This window comes from Schistocerca piceifrons, chromosome 3 (genome assembly GCF_021461385.2).
Source record: "Schistocerca piceifrons isolate TAMUIC-IGC-003096 chromosome 3, iqSchPice1.1, whole genome shotgun sequence".
Taxonomy (NCBI): domain Eukaryota; kingdom Metazoa; phylum Arthropoda; class Insecta; order Orthoptera; family Acrididae; genus Schistocerca; species Schistocerca piceifrons.
Genome location: NC_060140.1, coordinates 22,197,186 through 22,221,245, shown reverse-complemented (window position 1 = coordinate 22,221,245; position 24,060 = coordinate 22,197,186). Strand labels below are relative to the sequence as shown.

At 37.9% G+C, this 24,060-nt stretch overlaps 2 protein-coding genes across 2 annotated transcripts in view; one reads left to right on the top strand and one right to left on the bottom strand.

Annotated features, from left to right (window-relative positions):
- The window catches only part of LOC124788041 (pre-mRNA-splicing factor ATP-dependent RNA helicase PRP16), a 190,143-nt gene that overhangs the window by 78,188 nt on the left and 87,895 nt on the right, over positions 1–24,060 (bottom strand). The gene's annotated exons all lie outside the window — the stretch shown is intronic.
- LOC124788042 lies at positions 11,118–16,373 on the top strand. The gene is made up of 4 exons (XM_047255101.1): positions 11,118–11,345; positions 11,425–11,615; positions 11,697–11,786; positions 16,120–16,373. Exons 1-4 carry the CDS (start codon positions 11,174–11,176, stop codon positions 16,201–16,203), a joined length of 537 nt encoding a protein of 178 aa, XP_047111057.1. The 5' UTR covers positions 11,118–11,173; the 3' UTR covers positions 16,204–16,373.

Here is a 24,060-nt window from a genome sequence, read left to right as displayed (position 1 = left end):
TTAATATACATAGTGTTGCTACAAGAAAAACAAAGCTTTCACATATAATAGTGTTCCCAAGCTACAAGAGAAGCTAAGTTTTCGCGTATACTGTTGATCGTTTTTGCGCGTGTTACTCTTTTAAGAAATATCACACAAATGTGCCAGTAAAATTTTTAATAATGACATAAATGTCTGATCTTCAGCGTTCGAAATTCTTCTAAATGGCTCGTCATCAAAGAGTTGATTTTTAAATGAGAGTCAAACGCTCTGTGATTTAATAAATTCATGGTACATTCTTGCTCATAGTTCAACTTACGTAAAAGGATATTTACTTTGAAAGTAACGCTTTTCAAACCACTATTCGCAATATTTTCCCGTTCGTTTCAGCAGTTGCCAGAGAGCGCAGATAACAGGCGACCCCGCGCCTGGGTAGCTATCGTGACGTAGGAAGCCCGTACGTACGTGCGTGTAAACATTTAAAGATCATACATTATATCATAAAAGAAACAAGAGATCAGAGGATACTGCAAGAGCATCGGAATTTATTAAAATGTGCACATTCATTATGTCCGGATTTCCAATGAAGTAGACCTCGGCCTGATATTAAGCGTTTCAGTGTGGTTTTCGGAATGTAAATTTTCTTGGAGCACCAGTACTGTATTATATCATGTTTGGTTCTTTATTATGGCATAATGCCAAACGTGCTAGAAAATGAAAACGTGCACTTGAAATGCAGCGAACAATTTAAACTAGCCAGTACTGTGAAATCAAACATTTCGTTTCAAATACTTGACTGCCTCGGCGGAAAAGGTTAACGAAAGTCAAATATCTTTAGCAAACAGACAAAAATAACGTCATTGTTCCTCAAGGCGATTAATGCTTGACTGTCAGAAAGGTGGAAATAAAATAAAATATGAAACTAATGACAATTTAGCCTTTCGTAATTATGTGAATGTGTTTTAATTCACTTGATAGCTCCCGGCCAGAGATATCCGTTTTGTTTTCATTTGACGTCAGAGTAAACGAAGGGAAAACAGCAAAATGTTAACACGGTTCACGTGGAGACTACCCACTATAACGCAGACTGCTCTGCGCAAGAGCCCCGGATCTATGACATTTGCGAACCGGGTCAACACTAAAAAAATCGGATTTTCAAAATAGACCCTATGTTCATCTTGTAGTGCACATCTTTCTGAAAAGTCTGAAACATAAAACTTCTGTATTCGCGGAAATGTAAGACATATTGTTTGGTCTTAAGTATGCCAAAGTGCAGTGCCACGCCTCTTCATAAAGCATTTTTCTACCGCACGTCCAAAATACACTCCTGGAAATTGAAATAAGAACACCGTGAATTCATTGTCCCAGGAAGGGGAAACTTTATTGACACATTCCTGTGGTCAGATACATCACATGATCACACTGACAGAACCACAGGCACATAGACACAGGCAACAGAGCATGCACAATGTCGGCACTAGTACAGTGTATATCCACCTTTCGCAGCAATGCAGGCTGCTATTCTCCCATGGAGACGATCGTAGAGACGCTGGATGTAGTCCTGTGGAACGGCTTGCCATGTCATTTCCACCTGGCGCCTCAGTTGGACCAGCGTTCGTGCTGGACGTGCAGACCGCGTGATACGACGCTTCATCCTGTCCCAAACATGCTCAATGGGGGACAGATCCGGAGATCTTGCTGGCCTGGGTAGTTGACTTACACTTTCTAGAGCACGTTGGGTGGCACGGGATACATGCGGACGTGCATTGTCCTGTTGGAACAGAAAGTTCCCTTGCCGGTCTAGGAATGGTAGAACGATGGGTTCGATGACGGTTTGGATGTACCGTGCACTATTCAGTGTCCCCTCGACGATCACCAGTGGTGTACGGCCAGTGTAGGAGATCGCTCCCCACACCATGATGCCGGGTGTTGGCCCTGTGTGCCTCGGTCGTATGCAGTCCTGATTGTGGCGCTCACCTGCACGGCGCCAAACACGCATACGACCATCATTGGCACCAAGGCAGAGGCGACTCTCATCGCTGAAGACGACACGTCTCCATTCGTCCCTTCATTCACGCCTGTCGCGACACCACTGGAGGCGGGCTGCACGATGTTGGGGCGTGAGCGGAAGACGGCCTAACGGTGTGCGGGACCGTAGCCCAGCTTCACGGAGACGGTTGCGAATGGTCCTCGCCGATACCCCAGGAGCAACAGTGTCCCTAATTTGCTGGGAAGTGGCGGTGCGGTCCCCTACGGCACTGCGTAGGATCCTACGGTCTTGGCGTGCATCCGTGCGTCGCTGCGGTCCGGTCCCAGGTCGACGGGCACGTGCACCTTCCGCCGACCACTGGCGACAACATCGATGTACTGTGGAGACCTCACGCCCCACGTGTTGAGCAATTCGGCGGTACGTCCACCCGGCCTCCCGCATGCCCACTATACGCCCTCGCTCAAAGTCCATCAACTGCACATACGGTTCATGTCCACGCTGTCGCGGCTTGCTACCAGTGTTAAAGACTGCGATGCAGCTCCGTATGCCACGGCAAACTGGCTGACACTGACGGCCGCGGTGCACAAATGCTGCGCAGCTAGCGCCATTCGACGGCCAACACCGCGGTTCCTGGTGTGTCCGCTGTGCCGTGCGTGTGATCATTGCTTGTACAGCCCTCTCGCAGTGTCCGGAGCAAGTATGGTGGGTCTGACACACCGGTGTCAATGTGTTCTTTTTTCCATTTCCAGGAGTGTATATTCAGGACAGTGGGAATTGAAATGTCCTTTGGTGCCTCTCTTGCTCCCAGTCGCCCGGTTTGACAGCCTGGCCCTCTTTAAAAAAAATCTCGCAATTAATAGCGGATGGGATTATTTGTAATCGAGAGAACTCTTCAGAAAATCTGAACTCTTCATTGCCTATTACTTAATAACTTGCTATTTTGTGTGACATAAAATTAAATATAGGATATATAAAACCACTACTGACAAGGGATAAGCTAGAAATTACACATTTCTTCAAAGCTCAACTCCTACCATTTTTCTCTCTAATCTTGCTACAGCTTTACATGGCGTGCCTTCCTTTCTGCTACAGAATCTATTACCTCATCAAAGTTCGTCAAACGATTTGCTACATGAAAAATCGAAATGTCGTTATCTAATATTGAAAAAGCTGTTAATACAAATAATACCCAAGACTGGTGTGGTTTCTCGATCCGATTACGTCTATTTTGTCACTGTCTGTTACATAAAACAAAATAGGCCTTTCTAATATGGCAGCAATTTTGTAACACACACCAAATAAACGAGACTGCTTTGGCACAAATGGCCATTTTTATAACACAACATAATATAATTCACGAAGTACCAATATCAAATGCCTATTAGGCCTACTACAAGCAAAAAGCTTTATGTTAGGAAATTGTTTCACATTTCATTCACAAGTACCAGTGTCTCAAGCACGAGATCGAAAAGAAGTACTACAAAATTTTTATATAAATTTGGAAGCGTCTTATTCTTCCATAATTTGTGTCATGTCCCCGTTTCTTCTCCTTCCCCGTTCTTACAAACAATCTTGTCATCACCACTTCTGTATCTATACCTGCCATTGTCAAAATTTGTTCGCCGATTAACTTCCCCAACCCTGCCAGAATCAAAGGTTTAGTTATCCCGCGATAATTTTGCGGTTAGGTGTTATTACGTGTTCGTACAACACATGTTCCTCATTACTTCCAAAACAGAACTTAGGCAGCTGCTAGCCGGAGACGGTACTACTGGTCCTTACTAGTGTAGCGATCTGGCAAAAAATTTTCTGTCAAAATTTCATTTTCTTGGATACACCGAGAAGATAATAAGTAATCTTTCTTACCTGTTATTCCTGTTAGTCGTTTATTTCCATTCTGGTAGTTTGAATCTATGGATTTCGCTAGTAATTATAAAAACAATGCTGATCATTCGCAAACCCAATCAACCACATAATCAGACAGCGATTGGCATTCATCCGTTCGGCTTTACTCCCTCAGTTCGTATAGCCCCGTCCCCTTTTGTCTGCGGAAAGCTTATTTCTAGATGCGACGAGGATTCTCCTTCAGAGACATCACGTACACTATGCATGCATCCAAAAGTCATCTTCAACTTTTATATTCCTGTCTTCCTCAGTTGCGTGTAATATTACGGTATATTAATAATTTTTACTTATGGACCGTCTGACAGCAACTGAATAAAACACAATTTTAGTGCCATACGCGTTTCGCCTATATTTTCTGCAAGGCATCATCAATAGCAGGTTGCGTGGACAATTTCCTGCTTTAAAACAAGCGTTCAGTGCATGGTGTTGTGGAATGGGGAAAAAAACCGCAAATTGGCGTTCATAAGAAGAAGAACAACACCAAAAATGCAACAGGCGCGTAATATATAGGAAATTGTCCACGCAACCTGCCACTGATGATGCCTTGCAGAAAATAAAGGCGAAATGCGTATGGCACTAAAATTGTGTTTTATTCAGTTGCTGTCAGACGGTCCATAAGTAAAAATTATTAATATACCGTAATATTCAAAAGTCAACTTATGATTCATTCAGAAATCAACTTAAAATGAGTTCAAAATCATGTGAATAATCGATAGACAAATGTGCGCTGGATGTTAGGCGCTTTGTGAAACAAGTTTTTTTTTTCCCTCAAGAATATGAATTTGGCGCCCCCTTTTCCCGGTAGCATCTAGCTGCTTGCTGCGACTGCTTGCACAGCCAACAGCCACATTCATGTAGCCAGAAGCGGGAGAATCTACTACTCAAACGTGACTCAACTGCGCATACGCATGAGCCCACGCGTAGTTGCTAAAACAAATCGAATGTAAACAGTAGCGACTTCACGCTCATTGGAGGCAATTTGTTGTCATGAAGCACTGTATAGTCTTCCTAAAGCCTTTGACACATTTTCAATTGGCAGACGCTTGCATGAGCACTGTTTGTCGTCGTTGTACATGGCGCATTTCCTTTGCAATTTAAGTTATTTTCGTTTTTTTCTCTCGTTTATGTTTTATTGTTGAAGTATTATTCTGCAGTAGCGGGATACAGTAATATCCTTTTTTAGGATATCGGTTCTTACCAGTCAAAATTACAAAAATTTAACTGAAAACTAAAACAATGAACAATTCCCGGAATTCTAAAAATATCCCGGGTTTTTCCCGGTTTTCTCCCGGATGAAAAAATTCCCGGGTTTTTCCCGGATCTCCCGGGTCGTATACACCCTGAACACCCTCAAAGGGTTGCTAGCAAGGATATCATGCTTCCATTACACCGTAAAGTAACAGTGATGACTACAGTGGCTTTTGTTTCTTATCCCTGCAATCGCTGTATTTCTAGAGTGGAAATGGCCTATACCCTGTGGACATATAAAGAGAAAATTGAAATTATGGAGGATTTAGTTATGACAATGGGTGCTAGCTTGAGATTTTATAATGAAATAGTCTGTGCAAAGGAAAGAACTGCTTGCAAATACTGTCCCAAAAAGTTTTGGCAATCATAATGCCATAGCTTGTGAATGAAGATATGAATAAAATCCATCACAAACATTTCTTGACACAGAAAGATTGTCTATTAGTTCTATTACAACATGGCCCTTTCTTAGTGCTTCCACCACAGCAATCTGTTTTGAGAACTAAAAGTTTTAATTATGAATGTTTAAAAACTATTGCTTCTTTTCTTGCAGCACAGGAATGGTGGGGAAAAAAAATCTGTCAAGTTATGGAGGTTACACAGGAGGCGAAAGATACTATGTTCTCCTATCTGGGTAAATTCCTGGGTGAGAGTGTTGGTGAGTTTCATGTTCCACAGATCATTCTGCACGATAAATTGTAATGATGTGGAACGAGTCATTTCACATTGAAACAGCAAATTAATTTGTAAAGTTTGTAAATATGGCTACATGTTGAATATTTATGAGATTTTATTTTTATTTTTTAAATATACAGATATGAGTTAGTAGTTCCAGAACACCACCTTTTACACATTACAATAGAGTACACATTACAATGGAATAGAAGGAGTTGACAAGGAGAAACTTCTCCAGTTCGTGTTCAAATTTTACTTTGTTGTCTGTCAGACATTTTATATCATTGGATACACGATCAAAAATTTTAGTTCTAGCTTTGTGCACTGCTTTTTGTGCTAAAGACAACCTTAATGAGGAGAAACGAATGTAACTTTTCCTTCTGGTATTGTAATTATGTATCATTCTTCCTTTTGAACTCTAGTGGACCATTGTCAACAAACTTCATGAGGGAATAGGTATGGTGAAGTAGTAGTCGGAATGTTCTACTTCTTAGACAGATGTCTACAAGACAATCACAGGTGGGCACCATATATTATTCTTACAGTGTGTTTTTAAGCAAATGATTGAACTATGTTGTTTTAGGAGTTCCAAAATCTGCTGCTTTCAATTTAAATTTTCATCAATATGGACACCTAAAAATTTTGAAGTTTCCACCCCTTTTATTAATTCTTCACCATGTCTTAACTTATAACTGGTGTAGTGCCCCTACATGTGCGGAGCTGAATATGCAGTGTCTTTTTAAAACAGAGGGCGAGACCATTCGCAGAAACCAGTCAACTGTAGTTTTAAGAACAATGATACCATTTCTTCTGTTGCTGTATGTATCCTTGAACTAATTGCAATACTAGTGTCATCTGCAAAAAGAACTAATTCTGCTTGTTGCATATTAGACAGATGATTTAAGTACTGGAACAGACTTGTTTTTACAATTAGCTTCTGTCTTTAACAATATGTTGCTTGTACAAATAAAACTGAAGTAACAAAAGCAATGTGTTTAAGATGTGTTTCTTCACAAAATTCTGAAAGAAACTAACACCAATGAAACTCTTTGTAAGGAAATCTTGTTCTTAAGGATATGAGATTTCTGATATAAGTAAAATGACAAATAAAACCTCATTCTAACAAGTTGCACCTGCTATGAAACCTATTTCTGTGACCACAGCGATAAAATTTACCTTGAAAAATACTGGCATCATTAAAAATATCTGATGTCATGTAAGTAAACTGCTGGCCATTAAAACTGCAACATAAGGAAGGAAGGCAAATAACAAAATTTTGAAAATTATATGTATGCAACATAGTAGGAAAGTAACATGAGTAAATTTGGGAGGGAGGGAGGGGGGGGGGGTTACAGGGTGTGTGAAATTTAGCACAACACACACACACACACACACACACAACGCTGTAACCTGGCTGGGCACTCATTTGGACTGAGCTGGGATTACACATAAGGGTGTGTCATTTCACACTGATCCACCTTTATGACAGAGTCCACAAATCAGCTGGTGAGTGACGATGTGTGAGTCTCTCAGGAACCTAAGAACAGATGTTTCAGATGGGTGTGTGACATGGAGAATGTGCCGGCCAGGCCAACAGTTGAACACTCTGTGCACCAAGACAGGCAAAGACAGCACAGGAACTGTGCAGTCTAGTGTTGTGTTAGACCCTTATGCATTAGTTCCCCTCAGAGCTTTCACACATGGTTATGTCACTCGAGAGGTTGTATGCAGAACGAAAACTTAAGTGTAAGGACTGTGTGGTCCCATTCCTGAGTACAATGTTGTTGTCGGGTGCAATACTTTCGGCAGATTTCTCTCTGCTGCCATACCAAAACAATGATCACCGCACTGACAGATTGTGGCGCTCCAGACACTGCTGCATTGTCAGTGTGGATACTTGTCTTGCTGCAAATGAGTCCAGTTCCTGACTCCAGGTAGGTGATGTGGCTTTATACCCCGCACTGTCTGGCAAACAATATAACTGTCCTATACGGCACTAGTTAGTGGTGACACTGAGATTCTGTCCGGCATTGAGTCTGGCCCTGCAGTACCCATCAACTCCATGACAATAGTGGAATCCCAACCGACACAGGCAGGAATATTGCAGAATGATAAACTGCAGTTTGACATCTGAATCCCATGTACAAACTCGTATCTAGCATAACTTGTAAGCTGCAACTAGTGAATATGTAAATGACTGTATTAACATGTTATGTCAGTATGAATAATAATTCGATCAACATAAATGTTCAAAGTCAATAGTTCTCAAGAGCCAAAAATGAAACAGTCATACAAAGGTTCAACCAAAGCAAAACAAAGTCCAAACACACACACTACCAGAGGGAAATTTCATAAAACAAAAGAGGGGGGAAAATTTAGTGTAATGGAAAATGTCACTTGCTATGATACTGAAAATGTGAAATGAAAAATATCTGTCCCACACAAATTATGGGGCAGTTGCATGACATCCTAGGTCAAAATTATTTAAATATACTTTTTTTTCCTCCTTCTTTGGCAACTTTCCTGAACTAGTGAAACCTTGGGAAGGACTTGTAGTCATGTTCCCCCAACCCTCTTTGTATTCTCTTTATCTCAATGAGATTTTTGCTCCCTCATTTGCACCTTCCAACATAAATTTGATGGCATTTCATACAATAACATATGTCAAGTTATAAAGATCTTTCCCAGCAACTAAGGTGTGGAGAACTCTTTAAATACACAGGTTGACAAGCAACAATCAACTGAGAAGGCCACCTCTTGGGAACAAAGAAATGGAATCGCTCAGCACTCAGGACAACAACGCATTACTGCACAAAGCTAAGGTGTTTGGTACGACCTCTAACTTCACCTACATGACGTTAACCCATATGCTGCACACCACATGTACCTGAAGATGAGATGTTAAATATTAAAATGAAATGGGCAGTATTAATAAACTAATATGTAATTGTTTATGGAAATTATTATTTGGAAATAATGAGATAGTCTATGCTGGATGGAAACAGGTACCTATTTATAATTTGACCAAACAAGAATAAGCCTTTTAAAATCAAGCAAAAACAAAGAAATCAAGTACCTTCCTATAAAAGATCTGAATTTTCTAACAGCCTGAGATTTTACATCTTTTTTAATCTGTTTCATGGTACTTGCTCTGGGTTTTGTTTTCTTACCAGATTCAAAGCAAGTACTTTAAAAAAACTTCATATTTGACTTTTATATTTTGGAAATAGAAAAAAAGTCTTTTCTGGTATACATAGTACACATGATATGTGATCTGTAACTGTTGGAACTTAGAAAGATTACCCTTATCTAAAAACAGTGATTAAGAGGTATGCACTAAATGATTTGCATAGAAGTTAATACTGTAAGTTCTTGGCTGTGCTGTACAAGCAACAACTGCATCACTTATGTAGAAGGAAAATGTGAGATATGAACAATGATTGATGCAACTGAATTAATTAACTGTCTGAATTTTAATTAGACAAAGAGACAAAAATGCATGTTATTTAGTAATCCAAAATACAATATAGAATATAATAAAAAATATAGATCTAAAAAGATTTTTCAAATTTTCCTTGAAATTATACAAATTAATGTTCAGTTTCTAGTTTTTAAATAATTTCAGAAAAGAACATATATACAGTTCTTATAATATGAGTTTAAGTGCAAGACCGCTATCACAAGACTAAGGTGATTATCCTGAAACACACAGAAGATATGACATACTTAAATTCCGCTTAGAAGGTACAGATTATAGAGTTAAGATAGCATCCTGTTATCTGATGCATGGCGGTTTATGATATCTCAGTTTTACTATCTGCTTAAATACACACCTTCATTGATAGAGCAGGTTTTGAGATGTGCAGCTGTATTAAGACAACTTGTCTTTAGCTTCAGTTTAATTGAAAACTTGTGTCTTGTGTTCATCCAGTAGCAATAAATTTATCGTTACATCACTACAGTTTATCAGTGGAACTAACCATGGACATATATATGTAAGTTACAACACTGTCAGAATGTTCTGAACTGGCTACATTTTTTTCTTGACTTCTGTGTAAAGTACTATGTAAGCTGTATCACCCCAAGAAAAACCAAGTAAACATTGGAAAAATTAATTGGATGAAATATAACAATTTTAGCAGTCTACAAATTCACAATGTAGGAAAGTGTTTCCAAAATACTGTCTAAGGAATAATATTGCACTTTTTCAAAAAGTTGTTTTTAATGGCAACATTAAATGAGGATACATAGAACTCTGTTAAATAATGTAATTTACAGCATGGACAACAAATATTCAGAAAATAGAATGCTAAGAGATATGTAGTTCTCATTCAGCTAGCAGCTTCGAAGGTAACAGATGTAGTGTTATGTTTGCCCTCTCTGTTAGAGTGTCTGAGTTAAGTGATGTTAACTAGGTTGAGTGGCAGAGAGAACTGCGACACATGACGGCTACCAGTTGTTTTCAGGACTGTTTGTGTACAGTACCTTATACATTTTTCTCTTGCAGGTTTGCCTTCACAGCACTGCCTCAGTCAAAAAAAGGAAGAACACAAAATAATATGGGAGGGAAAGGAAAACAAAAGACCACAAAAATGAATGGTGAGCTATTTTCATAAATACATAGCAACATTATTATAATCTACTACAGTAGCGGTGCTCTGTCTACAGTATATATATATATATATATATATATAATGGAGGCTGTTTTTTGTGAACACTGCAATGGCTAATTTTCTGGTAACTGTACATCACTGACAAATGTACGATAAAAAGGCTTCAGTTGCTCGATGCTTAATTAAAGAAAATACATTACAGCATCAAATAAAAAATGCAATGCTCTTGTTACACGATTATTGTTAAAGACACTAACATGACTACCAATACAATAAGCACACTCAGGACGAGGAAAAAGTGGCAAATGTATAACATTCTGTGTTTTGTAAAGTGGCAAATTATTACTGGAATGCTCGAAAACTATTTGCAGTTAGTAAAGTGTACATGGCTACAAAGTATGCAACCTATTCTTGTCAGTTAATTCCATGGATTATTAGCATTATAAATCACAATGATGCGATGGGAACAGACAACTGGGACAATTAAAATCCTTATAAATGAAGCAGCCAATTGTGTTTGCATACTTTAGAGCTTAAAATGATGTTTACTATGGCAAGACACATGTTCTTTTTCACATTAATTAAGTCGCAGTTTTCTTTGCTTTTAGATATAACGCAATATTGAGGTAATCTTGTGTTGTGTGGGTAAGAGATAAGATATACCACTTCCCTGATAACAGAGGCTTGTCAGCCGGTCCGAACCAATAGCCTGTCTTTTGTGATAGGTGTGTTAGAAGTCACAGTCCACTCTGAAATTTGATACATGACTTGTGCAGGTACCGGGAAAGTGTCAACCATGAAGTTCACAGTGAGGACTACATCTAAATGGCTATCAGGTGATGAAAAAAGGATCTTCTGCAATGTTATGGAAAGTGGTGACATTATAGAAGTGCAAAATGACACCTTACATATATGGGGTATTGGCATAAAAACAAGTAAGTGATATACATAATTTGGTTTTTGCACTTTTAGTATTATATTTAAGTGCTATCTTATAAAATTTTCATTTGACAGAGACCAAAGATGGAAACAAAATAGAAGTTGCATATTATAAGCCATCAAATGAACCAAATGTAATGGGTAAAATAGTACGGGAACCACTGGAAAACTTTTGGACTGAAGGTTCACAGATCAGAATAAACAACAGCAGTGACAAAACACATCAGCATCATAGTGAGGAAGAAGTTGTCCAACGAGTGGAACATGTAATATAAAACTGTTACAAAAAAATTGCTACAAATGATAGCAGGTTAAGAATAAATTTCTAATTTTATTTATTTTTACAGGCACTTCAACACAAAAGCAGAAAGTGGCATAATTCTGAACACTTTGCATTCTGGTGTCGACATGGAGAAAAACTGACAGACAAACGACAGGTATGAAATTTAATTTTAACTAAGTTCATTATTTGTGAGATGGAAAGCAAAAAGGACCTCATGTCAAAAATTTTGGGTTTTGAGCGTAATTTTTATGTTCAAGATTAAATTCGGAACATAAAAAAAAAGAGATCTCTACCTTTAAATCTGAGTGAGTTAAAAGAGGTTTAAAGTTTCACTTTATCGCCACTGATTAATTTGACATATTTATGAGACAAATTTTGCTTCTATATCACCCTAAAAATGTCCTCTGTCAAACAGTAAAGACTTATTTAAGTTAACATTAAGAGGTTAACCTCTTCAGACCAACAGCACATTGCAGTGTACAAAAATTTAAAACCAAATAAATGACTCCAAACTGAGAAAAATCAGTGTGCTCCACAAACTCCCCCCCCCCCCCCCCCCCCCCAGTATTGGAATTTTTACTCCACGTTATGAAATATATTCGATCAAATTTTGCTGCTAAAAGCCACCTAAAATTCACAAAACCCTCAAATATAAATTACTGGGGTCCCATATTATATAGTGGTCAAAGGATTTGATTTTTCACTTCTAAAATACCTGCGTCGGTAGATCGTCCACAAAGAGCATTTTTGCCTCTCCTTTTTGTCTTTTGTTCTAGAATATCTGGCTGGGCAGGTTCCTCCTCGAGATCCTCACTGTCACTGACTTGAGGTTCTGGTCCTGTATCTGCTTCTACTTCGGGACACTTTCTATTTCTCTTCACAACAGATCCTCTTTTTACAAAGACAGTATTTTCATTGTCTTGTCATCCCTGCTGGAATTACTGCCAAGAAACCAAACAAGCCCATTTTCGTTTGCAAAGATGCAGTGTACAAATTCATTTCCATCCATGAACATTTTGCAGTGTACACTACCTTTGTAACTAATGATGAACTCAAACTGAATATATTTACTAAATATATTCAATTTGAGTTCATCATTTGTATGTGAGGCACTTTGTTAGCAATATTATTCTTTAAGAGATTTAGTCAGTCAGATGTATTCACAGCAACTTCACCTTTTTTGCTCCTAGTAGCAACAGCAGAGTTAACATGTGTTGTAGGTGTGGGTTTTTGTTGCTACAGTAATGTTAACTGTCAGCTGGGATTTTAGGGCTGCAAACTGCAGATTGGTAACATCAGTAGGCGTTTGTAACTTTCATATAAAAAGGGGACCATTTGTCTTGTTTGGCATTATTGTATACATAATACATTCTTTTTTTATATACACAGATTCTCTGAGCCATTTAAAGTGCTGATAAAATTTAGAAAATACTGTTTTGTGAAATACTGTTTTGTGAACCACTGCATACACATCACTGAGCTTTCCAAAGGTGGTCTCTTGTTACTTCTCTGTAACAACAAGAGGCCTTTTCTCAAAAGACTGACATCAATTGCTTTTAATGATATAACTGACTTCTGTTGGATTCAAACAACTTTCAAATGATATAAGTGTATACGGAATGAAGTAAATTACAATAATATGCAAAAAAAAGAAAATAAAACAATGGAAAATCCAGGATGGAATAATGACAGTATTATGAAAAGGAAAGCTGCTATTTGCTTAGTGGAGATGCTGATTCACAGATAGGCCTATCTGTGACTCAGCATTCTGCTATGTAGTGAGTAGCAACTATCCTTTTCATAATATTGTTGAAAAAAGAAAATAGGCATTTTAGACAACCCTGAATGTTTTTGCTTGTACCGAAAATTTTACTTCTCTGACAAGAGGCCCTTTTTTCTTTCCATCTCGCATTTTTTGATGCTTTTTTTACTGAAACAAGTGCAGTGGGAAATGTTAACTTCATATGTTGTTATTCATGTAACAACAGGGTCTGCATATTTGCTACGGTTTTTTTGTAATACACAAGACTGTGATCTTCAAAGTTATTATCTCTGTCATTTTTAGATTTCTGAGAATTGCAGGTTCAGTGATGATAGGTCTTACAAGGGTGTACATGTTAGACAGCTTGAATAAAAGACAGCTGAGCACGTATTATTACACAAGTACTTGAAATGGATCAAAAATATAGAATAATTTACATTAAAATCATTTACCTAAAAAATGTACAGATTAAGAGAAAGTGTGGCTTTCTTTTGTTTATTGTTATCAGACCTGAACACCTTAAACAAGCAAGACTTGAATTTTGGCTGAACAAGTAAAAGGCAATAGTATTGTTTAAATTACATAAGAAAGGGGAAATATTAAATGAAACAACAAGTTTACTGTTACCAGTCACCATGACTGGTAACAGTAAACTTGTTGTTTCATTTAATGTCAGTAACAGTCACGGTAAAGCCTAACCTAAAAATGTTCGCATTTAAAGGGGAAATACTCTCTTTGAAACTAAATATGATGAATTATTATTAAACCTACAGTATAAATTAGCCTAACAAGTGAAAAATATATAAATTTAAAAGAAATTATGATAATGAAGCTGCACTCAATGAAAAGACAGGTTGAAACACCTTTGCACATTGCTATAGTTGTTCCTACTGGAGAATATGCCCTTGCTTTCTTCTATGCTGAGAGACAGACAGATACAGAAAGATGTACAATTTAATGTCAAATCCGGATCACAATACTACTTGATGTTTTTCACAGATGGAAAGTATTTTCAGAGGGGAATGTCACAGTACTGTCACCAAAAACTGTAGGACCAAACACATGCTGTATCCCAAAAACTTGTATCTGCAGCCTACTATCACTTAACTCTGAAACCACCAACAAACATATTTCAAAACAAAGGGAGTATTCAAATATTTTGTGATTAAGCAGTGTTTCTTGAACAATAAATGTGTACAACGTCATACTTAGTTCAAGTCTTTCTTCTTCAGTTTAATAATGACTTGTTAAATGAGGTAGTGCTTTACACACAAGAAACTCTGTATGTAACTTCACATCCTATTTCCCATTCCATTCTTCAACACTCCACAAGATCACATAAGTTCCTCATACTCCATAAATAAATATTTTTAAAAATTAACATTAAACAGTGTAACAATGTCTTTAGAAGGATTTGCTATTCTTGATGAGGACGATCCTTTTTGAAAAATGAGTTCTTTTCTATTTTTAGGTGTTACATCAAAGCTCAATGGGCTAAAGCATTGATGAGTTCAAAGTGTTGCAATGTTAATTAAAATTTATCCATAATCTAGGCTGAGCAATGTAAAAGAATATGTAACTCGATGTTTAGCTTATATTTTTAATTTCCATGTGCATGAACCACATATCTTCCACTTTAGGGATTGTTTATAACAGCTTCTGCACTTTTACGCAAGGTTTATGATGTAATAAGATACATCGCTTATAAAATTATGTATCATCAATAACTCTCTGTGCTGCTCCCACAAAGGAGTAACATCACTTTTGCAACATTATATTTATTTGAATTTTAACTCTGCTACTGTCTATGAACTGCTTCCTTGTTATTCTTTTTTAATTATCAAGTCCCACAAAATTTTGGAAAATTCACCGGCAAACTTAATACTGAAGCACAATGAGTGACATTTCATTAAATGTTATGCTTTTAGCATACTGTGTTGATTTACGTAAATGATATCAAAATGGGAAAGGTAACTATTGATGGCTGAACAAAGTTGCTCAGTAATGGTCAGTGTTTGGCATGAAGTCAAATGTCTGCATTGCATCATTTTTCGCTCTCTTCTTGACAGCTTGACATATGTGTAAGAAGTCACAAAAAAGGACAGATAGAACCTATTCCTCATTATTGCTAGTTAATACAAACTCGAAATTTCTTTCAAATATTGAAACACTATTCTCAGTTCAGGTAAATGTCAGATTTATTTTCAATTTTGAGCTTATAAATACTAGGTATTATCTCTGCTGAAACAGCGATGACTGACGATAAAAGAAACATACTAATAAAATAGAAAGAAACCTCTCTGGAATAAAAAGAGAAAAACAAGAAAAAGAAAACAAAACTGCTGTTCTAGGACATATGTGTGAAAAATTAAGAAACATGAGATGTTATGAAGCAAAAGAGATGTGCAAGTTTGCTTTTTGGAATAATATTTGTACATGGAATAATGAAATCCACTGAAATGATGCTGCCTAGTTAGAGTAAGTCCATCAAGGAATGTGCATGCAGTTCTTGCTCCTCCAGACTCATCATTAATTTTACATAATCTATATACAAGCAAGACAATTATTCTGCTTACAATGCCTGTAATATGAAACACTATGGCCTCAAAATGATTTGAACTAAATGAATTCCTACACAGTGCACAAACATATTAATTAATAAAAACTGCATCAATGTAAGTGTGGTTTTATAGCAAATTTTTAACATAAAATTATTTACTTGCAGATGTCTGATGTCGCAAAGTGGGGGAGTTTGTCTGCATCGGCTGGTGTGTGGATGTTTATGAGAAAGAGACACAACACACAATGAATGATGTGTAACAATATTTTTTTCATCTCTCATCTTATTTAATGTCATTTGCACATATCTGTATATCACCTGTATATAGTTTCTATCCAATTCAACTTTGTCTTAGGTGTATTTATTTTTTATTTTTTTTACTACTGCAGATGAATCAATAAATTGTACATATGAACAGATTAATTGTTTTCATTTTACAAATTTCTATAACAAACACAATGTAGCTGGAGATAATTTAAACATGAAGAAATTTGTTGATTTGGCATATTTCCATTCACTAATAAGCAAAGGAATCCTTTGTAATGAAAATAATATCTTTAGAGCATCTATAAAAAAATTCAGTATTTTGACAACTATTTGAAACTATATATACATAATGTCCTTTGCTAACAAACTAGCTTGCAATTATCAATATTTCTCTTTTATCAAAAAAGATGCATAACATGAATCTAATATAAAAAGACCAGTCCATAAAGATTTCAAGGTCTTAACATTAGTACAGAAGGTAGTAAGATTCATGGCTACATTTGTATTTAATGCACTTCCGCAGTGTATTAAATGTCTTTTTAGTAATATAGTGGAATTTAGTGTGAGGTAAGACTTTCAGTTGGGCAGTCTGTTTTATTACAATGAAGAGTATCTTCACATGGACTCTTCAAATGAATGTATTACATTATAGTGTAATTCATATTAATATTATAATAAAGCTCGTGACGCATGATAGTGATCTCCTTAACAGAGCACGCTGGCCACTTTGTCACACTGCAGATATCGTAGAACTGATACCAGTCGGTCATGTGACCCTCCACTGGTGACGCAAGTCATGGCAGTGAAATGCCAGCTGATTGTATGGAATTTAGTACTGTAAGATGTTCGTAGAATGCACTCCTTCAACAAGCAAATTTCTAAACATACCCGTGTCCTGCATACCAGAATATGGTGGACATCATGTACAGATGACCTCAATCCCTATCATTTACAGCAGATGCAACATCTTCGAGAAGGAGCTGAGGAAAGATGATTGGAATTTTTTCGAACCTAATTGCAAATCCAATTGTTACGGAATCAATGACACTCATAACTCACATTGGTGGTCTGACGAAATCACACATGCTTCTGTGGAGACATGTTTTCAAAAACACTTCCCTGTAAATATGAGATGCGGTATGTGCACATTCTAGTCATTAGGTGACCCATCGTCTAAACAACACCCTCGGGAGATGGATTGGCATAAACTGTCACATTTCTTGACCACCTACGTCCCTGGTCCTACCTCTTCAAATTTTTGCCTGTGGGGATGGTAGAAAGGTGAAGTGTACAAAGAAAAAGTAAATACAAAGAGATGAGTTTGTTGTTCACATTATGAACTTTGCTGTCCTCGTAAAAGAAAGTGAAGATAACCTCACAAGAGTTACATATAGCGCTGCAAAGAGAATTCGAATGTGTAGTCAAATCATAGTTGGAATTAACGAAAATCAATTTTGGACTTCATCATTTGTCGGTGTCTAACACATTCCGTGAATATTTGCTTAGGTTACAATGTAACAGCTGTAGCTCTGTAACGAATGAAAATTGCACAAATGTTATACAGAATGTTTTATTCAAATTAGTCAGTACTACCACCTCCTAAAATATTCACTATTCTTCCTGAAACACACTGTAGTACAGAAACACTGTTTTCAATTTTAGTGGTTTGGAAGGACTAGAATAATTCCTAATTAAGTATTTACACTGGGAAAGGTTTCTGTCCTGTGTACAGAAACTTTCAGTTTATATGATATGAAACACTACAAAAAGAAAAACAGCTAACGAAACTGTTTATGACTTACATGAGGCTGCTCTGCCCTCTTTGATTTTCTTCATAATTAAAGGATTTGAAGGTCAGTGACCAGACATACATTTTCTAATGCAGTACGAAGCAATTCTTAAAGGCGCATGTAAAAATCACCTTTGAAAAATAGAAAATATTTGACAGCTATTAACACAATCACCCTTGTGATGAGTTGTAGGTTGCAGGATATGACTACATAATTTAAACTGGATGACATGCTCAGCTTGGCAACGCAAGCTTCACTATATGAATGCATGGGGTCCAATTTCTAACTAACAGATAACTCTCAAAAGTATTCTAAAATGAAGCACGGCCACAAATATAACGTGGCAGATGATCGCACCAAACAACCAACATAGTGAAGCGATTAGTTAGTGGTGGTGATGAGGAGGGTTTGCAAAGGCTTGCTGATACTCTTTTCAACAGTGATAATGAAGTATGTGATTTGCCTTTTAGTGATACAGGTATGAAGAACCACAAGCACTAGTTCAATGTAAATATATTTATGTATAAATACAAAGATGAGGTGACTTACCGAACAAAAACGCTGGCAGGTCGATAGACCACAAACAAACACAAACATACACACAAAATTCAAGCTTTCGCAACAAATTGTTGCCTCATCAGGAAAGAGGGAAGGAGAGGGGAAGACGAAAGGAAGTGGGTTTTAAAGGAGAGGGTAAGGAGTCATTCCAATCCCGGGAGCGGAAAGACTTACCTTAGGGGGAAAAAAGGACAGGTATACACTCGCACACACGCACATATCCATCCACACATACAGACACAAGCAGACATATTTAAAGACCTTTGAAAAAAAAAAAAAAGTCCAACATAGCCCAGCTGTAACCAACACCTTTTCGCCTTTTTTCATTCCAGATCTCCTGTTTCTTTCCGGTTCACCTTTATCTCTCCCCATATATTTTTATTTTCATTTTCATTTCACCTCATGTTAACACTTTCCACCTTCTAATACCATGTCACCCTCACAACACCCCCACAATGACCCCATTAAGTTTTATTTACATTCCCTCCGCAAACATGCCTTCGCCCTAGCCAGATTACACTCCCATATTCTATTTTCTCAGGCTTGTCTGACATTTGGCATCACCCCCAAAGGCCTTACACTTAAAGTTCCCATCTCTGGCTGCAACCCTTCCTTCCATCAGTCCCTATACCAGTTCCAAACTGAACAATCCATTGCCCTCACCCACCTAATCCTTCACCTACACATCAACTCAGCCAATGAACACACCCGTCAACTCCTATCCTTAATAAAAGTCCTTAATCTTTCCTCTCCCACATCCACACCGGCTGTCCAGAGCATCCTCCTACAGGCCAACCGTAAATTAGAACAGCATGCCACCCTCCACCTCAAAAAACTATCCAATCTCCTGGTTTCCCACCTCCGGAAAGGCAACTCACTCACCCTTCACAACCTTTCCAGCAAACCTCAACCTCCTCTCATTGCACACAAACCCAGTCTCTCCCATCTACTCAATCTCCCACTTCCAGCTCCACTCCCTCCAAAACCTCAAAATTCCGATCAACACAATCTGGAACCACAACACCCTAATTCAGTAGTTAACCTTTCCTCCAAACCTCTCTAGGTCTTTAAATATGTCTGCTTGTGTCTGTATGTGTGGATGGATATGTGCGTGTGTGCGAGTGTATACCTGTCCTTTTTTCCCCCTAAGGTAAGTCTTTCCGCTCCCGGGATTGGAATGACTCCTTACCCTCTCCTTTAAAACCCACTTCCTTTCGTCTTCCCCTCTCCTTCCCTCTTTCCTGATGAGGCAACAATTTGTTGCGAAAGCTTGAATTTTGTGTGTATGTTTGTGTTTGTTTGTGGTCTATCGACCTGCCAGCGTTTTTGTTCGGTAAGTCACCTCATCTTTGTATTTATATATAATTTTTCCCACGTGGAATGTTTCCTTCCATTATATAAATATATTTATGAACGTATTGATGAAAGTGATGATAATGATGAGTGTGCACTGGCCTCTTCAACACATGTTCATAGTATGACACAGACTAAACAAAGTGAATGGGACTGGAAAAAAAACTGATAATAACCCTGTTATCCTTTTACATTCTATGTCTGAAGTGGGGCTTGCGAAAATTTGTTTAATAAATGTACATGCAGCATGTGAACTATACATTTTTAGAATATATGGATGGGGCAATTGTTCAAACAGATTTTTGATGAGACTAATGTCTATGCGAGGAAACAACTGAACAATAAAGGCGGCACAAAAATTGCTTATATGAGAAAACAACTGAACAACAAACACAGAAAAAGAAGCTGAAAAGGTGATAAATTGTTTGAAATTATGCTGGATGAGATTAGGACATATTTTGCATTACTTATCCTGATATCACAATTGCAAAAATCTGGAACGAAATTGTACTGGCACAAAAATAGGACTTTGGAGACAGCTATTTGTCATGACACAATGAGTAGAGAGGGATTCAATATTATTTTGTATCATGGCTGAAGAGAAAGCAGACTGAAGTGATACACAGAAAAAAGTAGGGCCCATCATTTAGTATTTTCTTTTAAAATTTTTGAATTATACTTTCCTTACCAGGACACAGCTGTAGAAGAAAGTCTAATGAACTTCAGAGGCTGCCTTTCTTATGTTGAACGCAATATCCATACACGGGCAACATATCATGTACAGTTCTAAAAAATTGTGAATCTAGTTCTGGTTACTGCCTCTCTTTCAAAATTTATACCGGTGATGACGTGACAGGTCCTACCTTTCTGGGCAGTACAAATATAGTGCTAAAATGTGTAAACCATAGTTGGATAAAGGTTGCACATTACTTATGGATAACTGGCATTCTTCCCTTGACTTATTTACAAGACCGACAAACAACTAGGCAAATTATGGATGTCCATCCTACTGCATGGGCGAGGGACTTCAGCTGATGATATGTGTGAGAGAAAATGCCACCATGGCTGTACCTTGAGAATGTCCTCATTGTCTCACACGACCAGTTTCGGCGGCACAATACCACCATCCTCAGGCCCCACCACTGCCAAAAGAGTATCAAATTTCCTTGGTGCATTTATTTTGGGGTCATTGTTACTAGTATACGTAGGCTAGCTTTCGACAGGAGTCTCTACTTGACACCATGTTGTCTCTCAAACAACACAGTGTTGAGCAGAGATTCCTGAGGAAAGCTAGCCCACGTATACTAGTAACAATGACCCCACAATAAATGCGCCAAGGAGAAATTTGATACTCTTTTGGCAGTGGTGGGGCCTGAGGATGGCGGTATTGTGCTGCCGAAACTGGTCGTGTGAGACAATGAGGACATTCTCAAGGTACAGCTGTGGCGGTACTTTTTCTCACACACCAAGACAAATGTTGTAGGCACTTAAGACAAAACAGAATAGAACATGTCTCAGGACATCCCCTTTGGAGGGGGGGGGGGGGGAAGAGGAGCCATAGACAACACGAGAGGTTGTCCTCTTACATATATTGCATGTGAAGTGGCACTGTAAAGATGTCTGGTTTTTGTATGTTAAACATGAATCTGTATACATGATGGGAAAAGACAAACCAAGAAGACAGAAAAGTCAGACACCATGAGACAAGGCAATAAAACTAAATTACCACTGAACATCAGAATCGAGTAGGACACACAAACCTTCAAGAAAGCTCTCTTTCCAGTCACGTGATGTACAGTGAAGGGATACACATTGGAGGCTGCTACTGTGGTTGCTAACTGTGGTGGGGTGCACACAAGGATTTTTTAGATTAGGCAACTCTCTAACCAATCTAGATAACGATAGCTGTATGAAACCCAGAAGTATCAGTGTAAGATCAAAAGAAATGCCTTCCACAGGTGAAAATATTAAAATCCTAATGGTTAACTACTGAAGCATTTGCAACGAAGTGCCAGAGTTTGAGGCGCTCCTGAAAAAACAGTGAAGTTCGCATAATACTAGGTACAGAAAGCTGGTTGAAGCCTGAATTTCATAGCAGTGAGATTTTTGGGGACAAATTAAGTGTGTATCAAAAGAATAGGCAAATGGAAAATGAAGATGGTGTATTTTTCACAATAGACGGGAAACTCAAATCAGATCGTTGGGGCAAGACCCACTATCAGTAATGGGCATAAAATAATAATTGGATCCTTCTATCACCCACAAACTCATCTCCCGATGTAACTGAAAACTTTAGAGAAAACCTCAGTTCACTTGTACACAAGTTCCCTGTTATCACTGGAGGAGATGTTAATCATCCAACGATGAATTGGGATAGTTACAGTTTTGTTAGTGGTGGGTGTGACAAGACATACTGTGAAATGTCACTAAATACTTTCTCTGAAAACTACCTAGAACTGATAACTCGAAACCCCACTCATGATAGAAGTATACGGGATCTAATGGCAACACACAAACCTGACCTCTTTCAGGACGTCCGCACTGAAACTGGTATCAGTGAACATGATGCAGTTGAGGCAACAGTGATTACCAAAGAACAAAGGACAGCTAAAAGAAGCAGAAAGATATTATATTCAGTAAAATAGATAAAAAATCAGTAGTGTCATATCTCAATGAGGAACTTGAAACTTTCAGTGCAGAGCAGAAGTATTTTGAGGAGCTATGGCTCAAGTTTAAAAGAATGGTTGACCATGCACTGGAAAAATATGTACCTAGTAGAACAGCTCATAACTGGAGGGACCCTCAATGGTACACAGTCACTGTAAGGAAACTTCTAAGGAAATAGAGATCACTGCATAATAGATGAAAAACAAAGCATACATGAAAAACAAAAGCATAGATGAAAAACAAAAGCATAGAACTATAGACAGAGAGATGCTGAATAAAATGTGCTTGGCTGTCAAGACAGCAATGTGTTAAGCCTTCAATAACTAACGTAGCAGAATACTGTCAAATGATTGTTCACAAAACTCAAAGAAATTATGGTCAAAACCCAAGGAAATTATGGTCAATGTAAAGCCTGTTAGTGGCACCAAAGTTAGTGTCCAGTCCATAGTGAATGAGACAAGAACTGAAATTGAGGGCAGCAAAGCAAAAGCTGAAATGCTTTATTCTGCTTTCAAAAGCTCCTTTACAAAGGAAAACCCAGCCGAATTGTCTCAATTTAATCCTCCTACCACTGAAAAGATGAGTGAAATAAGTGTTATGATTAGCATTGTTGAGAAACAGCTGTAATTATTAAAACTGATCACACCTCCAAGGCCTGGTGGAATCTCTAACAGATTCTATACTGAATCTGTGGCTAAGTTAGCCCTTGTTCTAACAATAACCTATTGTAGATCCCTTGAACAAAAAGCCTTGCCCAGTTCTTGGAAAAAAGCACAGGTCACACCCGTCTACAAGAACGGTAGTAGAAGTGATCCACAAAAATACTGTCCAATATCCTTGACTTCGATTTGTTATAAAATCTCAGAACATGTTCTGAGTGCCAACATAATGAGGTATAATGAGGTATCGCGAACAGAACAACCTCGTATATGCCAACCAGCATTGATTCAAAATATATCAAACACATGAAACACAACTTACACTTTTCTCACATGGCACACTGAAAGCTTTGGATCAATAGAGTCAGGTAGATGCAGTATTTCTTGATTTTCAAAAAGTGTCTGATTCAGTGCTACACCTACGCTTATTGTCGTAAGTATGATTACATGGAGTCTCAAGTGAAATTTGTGACTGGATTGAGGACTTTTTGGTAGGGAGGATGCAGCATTTTTTCTTGGATGGAGAGTCATTGTCAATCGTAGAAGTACTTCAGATGGGCACAGGGAAGTGTGTTGTGATCCTTGTTGTTTATGTTGCAGATTGTCGACCTTGCAGACAATGTTAATAGTAACCGCCGGCTTTTAGCAGACAATTCAGTTATCTATAATGAAATATTGTCTGATAGAAGCTGCATAAATATTCAGTCAGTTTTTAACATTTCAAAGTGGTGCGGAATCGGCCAACCCGTACAAATACCCGATTATAGCACTTTGTGGATATACGAAATGGACTGATCACATAGGCTCAGTCA

What these genes read in the sequence shown, in the direction of transcription:
- LOC124788042 (XM_047255101.1), top strand. Translation starts at nt 11,174, where the DNA reads ATGACTTGTGCAGGTACCGGGAAAGTGTCAACCATGAAGTTCACAGTG. An exon ending in GGGTATTGGCATAAAAACAA is followed by an intron (nt 11,346 to 11,424) that starts GTAAGTGATATA and finishes TTCATTTGACAG; the next exon opens with AGACCAAAGATGGAAACAAA. An exon ending in AACTGACAGACAAACGACAG is followed by an intron (nt 11,787 to 16,119) that starts GTATGAAATTTA and finishes ATTTACTTGCAG; the next exon opens with ATGTCTGATGTCGCAAAGTG.